Source organism: Crocuta crocuta, unplaced genomic scaffold (assembly GCF_008692635.1).
Source record: "Crocuta crocuta isolate KB4526 unplaced genomic scaffold, BGI_CrCroc_1.0 scaffold179, whole genome shotgun sequence".
NCBI lineage: Eukaryota > Metazoa > Chordata > Mammalia > Carnivora > Hyaenidae > Crocuta > Crocuta crocuta.
Genome location: NW_027551568.1, coordinates 4,244,516 through 4,255,514, shown reverse-complemented (window position 1 = coordinate 4,255,514; position 10,999 = coordinate 4,244,516). Strand labels below are relative to the sequence as shown.

The 10,999-nt window shown below is 52.4% G+C and overlaps 2 protein-coding genes across 2 annotated transcripts; one reads left to right on the top strand and one right to left on the bottom strand.

The window, feature by feature from the left end:
- Positions 1-24: 24 nt before the first annotated feature.
- On the bottom strand, positions 25-510 carry LOC144220307 (MORF4 family-associated protein 1). The gene has a single exon (XM_077750484.1). It carries the CDS (start codon positions 417-419, stop codon positions 36-38), a length of 384 nt encoding a protein of 127 aa, XP_077606610.1. The 5' UTR covers positions 420-510; the 3' UTR covers positions 25-35.
- Positions 511-3,518: 3,008 nt separating this feature from the next.
- Positions 3,519-4,762, top strand: BLOC1S4 (biogenesis of lysosomal organelles complex 1 subunit 4). The gene has a single exon (XM_077750498.1). It carries the CDS (start codon positions 3,556-3,558, stop codon positions 4,120-4,122), a length of 567 nt encoding a protein of 188 aa, XP_077606624.1. The 5' UTR covers positions 3,519-3,555; the 3' UTR covers positions 4,123-4,762.
- The last annotated feature ends 6,237 nt before the right edge of the window (positions 4,763-10,999 follow it).

Genomic DNA, 10,999 nt, shown 5'->3' with positions numbered 1-10,999 from the left:
ACCCCACCCCACCCCGTCTCCCCGCCCGCCCTCCTTCACGACGACTCGCTTCTCTCTATCCGCCGGACCAGCTCCACCAGCATCTCTGCCATCTTCGCGATCTCCTTGGCCTTCTCCTCCGCCTTCTCGCCCCGTCTGGTCCCTCTGCCCTCGGCCCCGTCGTCGGGATTCTGCAGATGGTTCAGGGCGCTCTCCTCCGAGGCCTCCACCTGCGTCTTGATCTGGACGAGCATATTGTCCATCTCCCACAGCTTGCTCCGGTTCCGCAGGTGCGCCCGGCCGCGCTCCCGGGTCAGCGCCGCGATGTCCTCGCGCATCTCGTGGATGACGGGCAGCAGAAACTGCTCGAAGTCCTCCTCGGGCTCCAGCACCTCCACCTCCTCCGGCTCCGCCAGCCCGACAACGTCCAAGCGCCGCATCCGTCCCGCCAAACCGTCCCTGCGGGCGTCGGCGCGTCAGCGGCGCTCCGGGACTGTCGCTCCAAGTTCCCCCTTCCACGCGCTCCGCTTCAGAACCGCTCCGGGAAGCAGGGAGTCTGCGCAGCCTCTTCCGGCGGTGGGCGTGTCCCCGGCTCCTGCAAGACTTGGCCACGCCCCCTCACGGCCACGCCTCGGGCCCGGCCCGGGCGCGCGCACGTAAAGGGGACTCTGCGGCGGGCGCGCGGGCGCACCGCGGCCACCACCTGCTTGCGCGCCCTGCCCCGCCCCCTTCTCTAATAGACTTTTGGGCAGCGCGGAAGTTCTTCGCTTCCCTCCTCGGCGACGGCATCTCGGGCTTTTACTTTTTCTTTTACTTCATTTTTTTAAGTGAAAGCAATTCTTCCTCCTTCGTATTTGAAAATGACAAGCTGGTGTTCACAGCACTTACTATCCAGGCACGCACTTCTTTAAGCGCTTAGATTAATTCATTAGATTAATTCATTAATCCACCTGCACAACAAACATTTAACCTCACAACAAACATTTAACCTCACAACAAACCTGTAAGATGAGAAACTGGCTAAAAACCGTACTTTGGGTCAGAATTTGGACGTGAGCCATTTTGGGTCCTACTACAGTCGCTGCTCTTAACCACAGCACCTGCTCCTTCTGGGTCCTTAAGTCCAAAACCGGGGATCCTAACTCCGTGCTCCCCACCACTTCCTCCCAGACTTTTGTCCTGGGGGGATTTCTCTCTCGCTGCGTTGGGTTGTTCTGGTCAGTAGTGTTTGGGTCTCTCTTTGAGGTAGGGGAGCTGAAGGGACTCCACTTTAGAAAGGCTCTGTCTCTGCTAAGCTCCATTTACTCAGGTCCTATATTTTGCATCTGAATAAGGCAAAGAAGCTGTGTTCCTACTTCCGGGGGGAAACAAGATAGTTGATCATTTTCTGGATATTTGCCTTAGACTCCCAAACACCTGATAACACCTAACACGACGGTAGTTTTGAACAAACCTCAGCTGATGTTGGCATCAATACCCCCTACCTTCGATGATCTGTAGAATAACACCTTTATTCACCTGCCTGTCACCTTCGATCAGACCCTACCCTGGATTCCTGATGGAGCACATACACCAGATCCCTTTCCAATATAAACCTCTAACCTCAAGTGAGGAAGGGACTCATTCTCCTTTCCTTTCTTAGTCTCCCAGATGCTCTACTGCTAAATTCTCACTCATGGTATTCAGTAAACTCTGTTTTTACTTTTTCTGGCCTGCAGAGCCCACCTCTGGGTCCGTGGACCCAGCCTGCCTGCATCATCTTCACGAGACTGTGAGCAACCCAAGAGAAAGGGCCACTTCTGATTCGCCTCTGTCCTTAGCCCCTCCTCGCCACCTGGACTCAAGGGCCTTAGGGAAAGTTTTAGAGAGACGGCCCCCTTCCCTAAAATATAAGCACCTCCATCATACTGGAGGTTCTAGGTGCTGGTCTCCTACAAGATCTGCAAAACAGCAGGGCCCCGGTAAATGCTACTTTAATATTCATTTAACAAAGTTTTTGAGCACTGACAGTTTGGGCCACGGTGGAACGGATGGAGTCCATTTCCAGGCTCGTGCAATCAGTGCCAAGCTAGCAGTAATTTGGAGGAACCCTGCTTGCACAGATCAGAGCTTTAGTTTTCCAGTATCATAAATAAAGACCAGTGACCCAGCCTGAATATCTTTCAGTGGGAAGATGCATAAGTGAGATGATGTGCATGAAAGTGTTTTGCAAATACCAAAGTGCCAGCAGATATGAGTGGCGACAATATTATAATGATTATGAAAGTGAATGGAGGTTGTGTGAGGCCGAAGGTTTCAGAGTGAGACACATCCTTCATTAGGTCCTAGTCCCTCCAATTACTTGCTCTGTGGTCTTGGACACGTTGGGTTACCCTGAACACATCTCCCTCGGTGTTAATTTCCACCTGTCGCTCTAGGGTGGGCATTGGACATATGATCTCCAATGATCGTAATATGATCCTTATAGTCCATAATAATTACACGGTTTGCCCAAGAATTTATGTCTTATGTTCTGAGCGGCCCCTTTCACTCTCAAAACTTTCCTTGTTTGATGAACTAGAATTTATTAAAATTATCAAGTGTTCATCAAAAGCACCATAGAGTACAGATGCAAGCCACAGAGTGGGAGAAGATATTTTCAGTAGCTATATGACGAAGGGCTCATATTCAAACTGTATTGAGAACTTCCGTAGACCAGTAAGGGAAAGACAACTCAATTTAAAAATGGGCAAAAGACTTGAGCAAATACTTCACAAAAGGGAATATCCACAGGGCCAGTAAATATATAAAAAGGTGCTAAAGTTCACGATTCATCAGGGAAATGCAAATCAAAACCACAAAGAGCTAGGGGCGCCTGGGTGGCTCAATGGGTTAAGTGTAGGACTTCGGCTCAGGTCATCATCTCACGGTTTGTAGGTCCGAGCCCCGCATCGGGCTCTGTGCTGACAGCTCAGAGCCTGGAGCCTGTTTCAGATTCTGTGTCTCCCTCTCTCTCTGACCCTCCTCTGCTCATGCTGTCTCTCTCATAAATAAATAAAACATTAAAATTAAAAAAAAATACCACAAAGAGCTAGCACTCACTATACATCCACTGGCGTGGCTGAAAAGTAAAACACGGACGATACCAAGTGTTGGGGGGTATGTGTAAAGAAGCCGAGAGCTTCCAGAGTCATCAAGAATACCAAGGTTTCGGGGACCTTCCTCTAGTTTATTCCTCTTCTGTTTCATTTCACTGTAAGCAGCAAGAAGAAACTAGGGACGGTGGGAAGCTCTTCATGGGTCCTTGACGTGTTCTAGATCTTGATCTGGAGGTTACACACGTGTGAAACAGATGCACTGAGGCTGCACGCCTCCCGGAATAGTTCCGTGATACTTTCGCGTTTTAAAAAGCGTTGGTGTATGAGCGCGTGCGCGAGCACGAGCGTTCGGGGGCTGGAAACAGAGACTGGGGCGCGTGCGTGCCCGCCCGTGCACGCGCGGAAGCCGGAAGCAAGGGCGTGCGTGCGCGCTCCCGCGGAGGAGGCGGGGCAGGGCGGGGAGGCCGGAAGTCGGGCAGGAGCCCGTCCCCAGCGGGCGATGGAGGGGCCTCCGGCGGGCCGTGGGCTGTCGCGCGAGGGGTCGGCGGAGGAGGCCGAGCTCCAGGGAGCTGCCTGGAGCGGGGACAGCGGCAACGTGTCGCAGANCGCGGGCCACGCCCCCTGCCTGCTGCCCGGAGCCGGGGCGCGGCCCGAGGTCGAGGCCCTGGACGCCAGCCTGGAGGACCTGCTCACCAGGGTGGACGAGTTCGTGGGCATGCTGGACATGCTGCGCGGGGACTCCTCCCACGTCGTCAGCGAGGGCGTGCCTCGCATTTACGCGAAGGCCACCGAGATGCGGCGGGTCTACAGCAAGATCGACCGACTCGAGGCCTTCGTGGCGATGATCGGCGCCAGCGTGGCCAGGATGGAGGAGCAGGTGGCCAGGGCGGAGGCCGAGCTGGGCGCCTTCCCCAGCGCGTTCCGGAAACTGCTGCACACGATCGCCGCGCCCTCCTTCTTCAACAAGGCGCCCTCCGGCCGGGCCCCGCAGAGCGGCTACGAACCCCCGGTCCTGTTTCGGACCGAGGACCACTTTCCCTGTTGCAGCGACGGACCTCAGATCTGAGGCCGCCGGACGGCCCTGCAAGGGCACGCTCGCCTCCTGAGACGGTCTCGAGTGTTCCATCGGTGGGGAGTTCCGCGGACTGACACCCACGACGTTGGAGCCTGGCACTTTTGTCTTTTGCCTACTCCCATTTCCCGCTATCTTCATGATGCGTAAGGATGTATGGTTTTGTGTGTCTTCCAGGGCTAAACTGAGGACGGCTTGGTCCGGGGGTGGGGGCGTCGGAGAAGAAAATCGAGCTTTCTTCTGTGCCCTGTGGCAGAACTGTTGTTTTTCTGGGTTTTACAACTCAACTGACAGTAAAAACTTTTCCAAGTTGATAGGTTTTATACTCTTAAGAAAAACTGCTGAGCTGTTCAGGTCTTGTTAATGTTCGATCTAGTAGTGATTCCATGTTCTGTAGCTTACTTTTAGCGTAGATGGTAAGTTATTTCACTTTATATTAAACCTTACATATCATGGGTTGTAAGCGAAGGAAATGATAGAGCCCCTGAGATGTATTGATTTATCGCATCGAATTCTGAAGTCGTGTTTGAAAGTATGCCCCCACAATCTTCGTTTGTCCTCGGCAAACAAGTTTATATGTGGTTGCCAACATTTGGTTTATAATTTAAATATTAACAAAAAAATTTGCATTTTATTGGAAAGGCCTTTCTTCTGAAAAGGACTTCACATATTTTTTGTTTGAAGATAGACCCGTGGCTCATGATTTTAGGGATAGGTGAAGTGGCTTCGGGGTACCTCCTTTAGAAGGCTAATGTGCGGAGCGCCTGGGGGCTCAGTCAGTTAAGCAATCGGCTCTTGGTTTCGGCTCAGGTCTTGATCTTACAGTTGGTGAGTTCAAGCCCCGAGTCAGGCTCTGTGTGGTCGATGCAGAGCCTGCCTGAGATTCTTCCCCTCCCTCTCTGCCTCTTACCCACTCGAACACAGGCGCTCTCTCTCTCAAAATAAATTAAAAAAAAAAAAAAGAGGGCTAATGTGAAAAACCTTAGCTAGTGTTTCACGCAATTGTATGTTTCTTTCCTCTCTAAGTAAATAGTCAAATCGCTTGTGTGAACGAGTGGTATTAGCATTTGGTCCTGCCCCTCTCCCCCAGCACGGAATCTGAAAGAGGTCTTGTAAGCACAGCAGGCTTTGATCTTTGATCTGTTTTATTAGTTGATCCTCCTAGAGAGGGGTGGACACCAGAGGAGCACACAGCTTAGGCTGCTCATGTCAGTTGTCATAGAGCTCAGGGGCTGGTAGCGTAGGCATAGTCTCACTTAGTGGTCTGTCAGGAAAAGCTGCTAATCTAGTCTCCGCCTCAGCTTGCCAGGATCTTCTGTGTCGCACTTAGACCGTATTTTCTGGAGGTAGTTCATTGATTACAAATTAAGGAACACCTGAATTTAGAAGCAGAGAGCACCCTTGAGCTCCATTTAATATTGGCAATTACTGGGTCCTGCTGTAATTAGTATATCCCTCCGACAGTAGTCACTGAATCCGAAAATAGCTTTCGTACGTAACATGCATGTTGCTAAAATGCTTTTTAAACTTGTGGTGAATATTAAAAAGTAGGTCGTGATTAGGGCAAATTATGAAAAAGCTTAGAATAATTTTTAAGCTGAGATTTCATATCTGCGTAATAAAACCCCCAAACTCCAGAAAGCATAAGTTAACAAGTGTGCTGTAAAGCAAAACTTTATTAGGAATATATAATGCTTAGATATTTGCTTTCATTACCTACAAAAAAGGAAGTTGGGTTGAGAAAATTAAAAGTAGAATAACCAGTAAAAGATTACTTACTTCAGCACAGAGCCCGACACGGGGCTTGAACCTATGAACCGTGAGATCATGACCTGAACCACCCAGGCGCCCCTAAGATTTTATTTTTAAGTAATATCTACACCCAGCATGAGGCTTGAACCCACAGCCCTGAAATCAAGAGTTGCATGCTGTACCACTGAGCCAGCCAAGCGCCCCGAACATAAATAAACTTAAAAAAAACAAGCTCTGGTTTAGATGATAAACTACATGATTACATGTACAGTTTATCTCTAAGGGACCTTGGCTTCTGAAATTCTCTTAGTCACTTGGTGCTGTCCTTGAGGTTTCTAAATAGAGATTAATGCAGAGCCTTGTTTGGAATGGGGACTTGAAGCCGGTTTGCATAGTGCAGACAGAAATTAGGTGAAAGTCCTTGGTCTCAAGATTGGGGGGGGCGGTGCGCCTGGGTGGCTCAGTTAAGTGTCTGACTCGGCTCAGGTCATGATCTCACAGTTCGTGAGTTTGAACCCCGCATCAGGCTCTGCTGACAGCTCAGAGCCTGGAGCCTGCTTTGGATTCTGTGTCTCCTTCTCTCTTTGCTCCCCCCCCCCATGCTCTGTCTCTCTGTCTCTCTCTCTCAAAAAATAAATAAATGTTAAAAAAAAAAAAAAAGAATGGGGGTTGTGGGAGGTAGCCCCACCTCCGTCCAGACACTGCCACCTTCAGACTTTCCGGCCTCTCCTCTCCCACCCCTGACGAGCTGGAGATTTAAGGAGGGCCCTTTTGGATCCTGGAAAACTGGTCCTTCCCCCTCTCAGAAGTCCATAAAAGTTGGAGGAGGGGGCCAGCTGTCATCCTGGGTGATCTCTGCAGACCTGTCTCTGCTGCCGGCATCTGGAGCTCCCCTACTTTCTGGAATAAACAGGGATGGGTTTTAGAACTTTTGAGAGGGGGTCCCCACCAATCACACCGGAGCCCACGTGTTCTTCACTCTCACACCTGCTCATGAGCGCAACAGCTGATTCGTGTCCGGGAGTCCCAAGGACATCCGCTTCGTCCAAGGGCAGCCTCGGTGTCCAGGAGGCAGCTTCTGAACACACAGAAAATTGGGTACTCATGGCTTCTTGTCCTTTGGCCAGAACTTGAGGAATCTGAGCTTTGGACCAGGTGTGAGGCGGGGGATCGCGTGAGGAGGGGCTTTATTGTTTGTTTTTTCCCTGCCGATGAAAGTGAGTAAGAAAGATAAATGGGCTTGGGACAGCAGACAGGGAGGCCAGGCCACCAGCTGGCCTTGGATGTAAGTCACAGTCGCAAAGAGCTGGTACCCAGCTCGCCCACTTCCTTTACCAGAAAGGAAGTTTCGGGGGCTCCCCCCAGCACTGTCTTGTAAGGAATTGGGCTTAAGACGACCGGCTATGAATAGTGAGGGCGAACCTCGAAGTCTTCAGCGCCCCATCTCAGCTCGGCTACCCAGCGCTCTCGTAAGTGGTTTCCTGCTTTTCCCGTCCCCTCTCCAAGCCACTCTCCAGCTAGTACGGGGCAGCCGATGGTGTCTCTAAAAGCCACGGGCCAGGGGCGCCTGGGTGGCTGTTGATTAAGCCTCTGACTTTGGCTCAAGTCGTGATCTTGCGGTTCATGAGTTCGAGCACCACATCCACCTCTGTGCTGCCAGTGTGGAGCCTGCTCAGGATTCTCTCCATTCCTCTCTCCGCCCTTCCCCCTTCATTGTTTCTCTCTGTCTCAAAATAAATAAACAAACATTTTAAAAAGTCATTTTCCAAAGTGACCTAGGCCATTAGCCCCAGTCATAGAGAAGGGAATGCATTTTTTTTAGAATGAGAGATTCTTCTTTATGATCTTCATCACCAAAGGGAGGCCTGTCCTTCCTTGGTCGGCCTGGGGCAAAGGATGAAACTAAGCGACCCCAGGCCCACTCTGGTGGGCGGTGGGCGAATGGCAGCGGGGCCCGGCGGGCCGCGAAGCTGCAGGAACAGCCCCTGCGCCAGCAGGGGGCGCTGCCGCAGCAGGAAAGGCCGCCTGCTAAGTGCAGCTCCGGCCCAGGCCCCGGAACTAAAACGCACCAGTATCCGCAGTTGCAGATTCAGAGCCACCAGGCCCTGTCCACTCCTGAGGGGCTCGCTGTGAGGGGACCACAGCTATACCCCAAGGTGGCTCTTCTTGCTTGGGGCGGGGGAGGGGAGGAAGGNGGGTGTCACCGGGGAGGTGGGCAAGCTGAGTTCAAGCGCCAGCACCACATCACTACTTTACAGGTTGTTTAAGTGTTCTTTCCTAGCTGACTTCTAGTTCATTTTCTCTTTTTTTAAAATACAGTTTATTGTCAAGTTGGTTTCCATACAACACCCAGTGCGCATCCCCACAAGTGCCCTCCTCCATGCCCATCACCCCCCTTCCCCTACCCCNTTAAAAGACTTTGTGGTCAAATACACATAACCCAAATTTAGCATCTTAACCCTGTTCCAGTGTCCAGGTCAGCGCGGCTCAGCACGGTCACCGTGGCGGTGCAGCCACCCGCCCCCAGAACTCGTTCCTGGCAGAAGTCACACTCTGTCCCCGTTAAATACTAGCCCCCGCCCCCCTCCCCAGCCTCCCGCGCCCACCGTCCGCCTTCCGTCTCTGGCTCTGCTGTGCTGGGGACCTGCTATGACTGCAGTCTACACCGTCGGTCCCTTTGTGACCGGAGTCCTTCACGGAGCACCAGGCCCTCCAGGTTCAACCGTGTGGTAGCAGGAGGCAGGGCGTCCTTCCTTAAAGGCGGGGAACTAGTCCCTGTGCGCGTGGGCCCCACTGGACTTCTGCATTCGGCTGTTGCGTTGCTTCTGCCTTTCGGCTGCTGTGAACAGGGGGGTGTAAGTGTCTCCCTGAAGCTCTGCTTTCAATTGTTCTGGGTAAATACCAAGAGGAGGTATTGTTGGATCATGGGGTAGTTCTAATCTCAATTTTTAAAAATTTCTTATTTTGGAGCGCCTGGGTGGCTTAGTCGGTTAAGCGTCCGACTTTCGCTCAGGTCATGATCTCGCGGTTCGTGGGTTCGGGCCCCGCGTCGGGCTCTGTGCTGACTGCCAGCTCGGAGCCTGGAGCCTGTTTCGGTCTGTGACCCCCTCTCTCTCTGACCCTCCCCTGCTCACACTGTCTCTCTCTCCTGGAAATAAATAAAAACATAAAAAAAAATTTCTTATTTTTAAATTTTATTTTATTTGAAAACAATTTTTTTAGTTTATTTATTTTTGAGAGACAGAACATGAGTGGGAGAGGAGCAGAGAGAGAGGGAGACAGAGTCTGAAGCAGGTTGCAGGCTCTGAGCTGTCAGCACAGAGCCTGATGCGGGGCTCGAACTCACAGACCGTGAGATCATGACCTAAGCCTAAGTCGGAAGCTTAACCAACTGAGCCACCCAGGTGCCCCTAAGTTACTTTTTTAAAGTGTTCTTTTAACGTTGATTAAAAAAAAATTAATGTTTATTTTTGAGAGAGAGACAGAGCAATCGGGAGGGGCAGAGAGAACGAGGGAGACACAGAACCTGAAGCAGCTCCAGGCTCTGAGCTGTCAGCACAGAGCCCGACGCGGGGCTCGAACCCACAAACCCTGAGATCACAACCTGAGCGAAGTCAGACGCTCAGCCGACTGAGCCCCCCACGTGCCCCTCGCCACTGTGAATTCTAACTGAAACCCACGGAGGTCTGGGAGTACATACGTTGTACGATTTCCATTCTTTTCAACATATGTATATTTGCGGGTGTGTCTTAGATGCCGACGAGCTCGGACAAACGCCCCACGGGGGTTCGAGAAGAGTGTGTCTTCTGCTTCCGGCACGTGAAGTAGTCTCTGTGCTTTTTGTTTTTAAAACTTTTCTATTTTGAAGCAGTCTCAGACTCGCAGAGACGTTGCAAAAATAGTTCAGGGAGCTCACGTGCGCCCTTCAGCTGGCGCCCGCAGTGACGGCGTCTTATGTAACTGCGTCGCAGTGATCAACCCGGGAAACCGTCCGGGGCGCGCTCCCGCTACCCGCCCTTGTTCGGTTCCTGCTGCCTTTCCCGCACTCTCTTGCTCTCTTCGTACCCAGCTCTGTGGACCGGCCGCCCCGGGTATGGACATGTCTGCCACTCCCTTGTGCGACCCCCCTTGCTGGTCGTCCCCCCTCCGTGGCTTTTTTTTTTTTTTTAATCTCAAGAGTGATAGATACATACATGAATGACCCGCATGCAATCTGAGAGGGGCTTTGTTCCCGCACCATGCCCTTGAGGTCCATCCTTCAGGGCTCCTGGGGTGGCTGCGCCTTATCTTTTTGGCACTGTCTACCTGTCCTCAACCCTGGCTTCCTGGTGCCTGGAGGCTGCGGTGTGTGCGGAGCCCCCTGCCCACAATCTGGCTCAGCCCCGCTGGGTGAGTCCCCACCTCTCAGATGCGGGGGAAGCAGCGCTCAGAAATGTCATCGGCTTCTAGCCTGNAGGATGGATACAGCCTTTGGCAGGAGGCGTCCTCCATGCTGAGACCTGAACCAGGAGAGGGAGGTGGCCGGAGTGTGATGAAGGGAAGGGGGGCTGACACCCAAGGGAACAGCAAGTGCAAAGGGCCTGAGGCAGCAGGTGCCTCTCCATGAGGTTTCCAAGTAAAGATGGGGAGGAAGGCTCTGGTGTCGGGTGGTGAGGATTCTCCAGGCGGGGACTCCACTTCCTGGCCACTTGTCCTGACTTTGGCCGGGTAAATCTGGGGCAGTGACAAGGGAATGCCTACATGGAGAGGACAGAAAGCCACGCAGGGAGATATGTGTACACGCGTGCGTGTGTGCACGTGTGTGAGACGCACTTTAGTAAATCCTGAAGCAGATGGGAGTGGGGGGGGCTCCAGGAGACGTCGGTGGGACCGAGAGGTGACTGAATCTCCTGAGAAGGCAGACAGCAACGAACAAGGCAGTAGGGTTCAAGTTCTAGCTCAGCCCCACCTGTGGTGGATGAGAAAGCCAAAGCCCCGAGCAGGGAGGAGCCCCACCCAAGGCCCCCNCACTCGGCACTGGCTCTTTGTCCCAGGGCACCCGTCACATGTCATACTTTCTTCTGTTTCTCCCACTCTCCAAACCTGGTGAGAACCACCACCAAGAAATACTCACTGCTTG

Coding starts and splice junctions, on each gene's coding strand:
- LOC144220307 (XM_077750484.1), bottom strand. CDS start 419: ATGCGGCGCTTGGACGTTGTCGGGCTGGCGGAGCCGGAGGAGGTGGAG.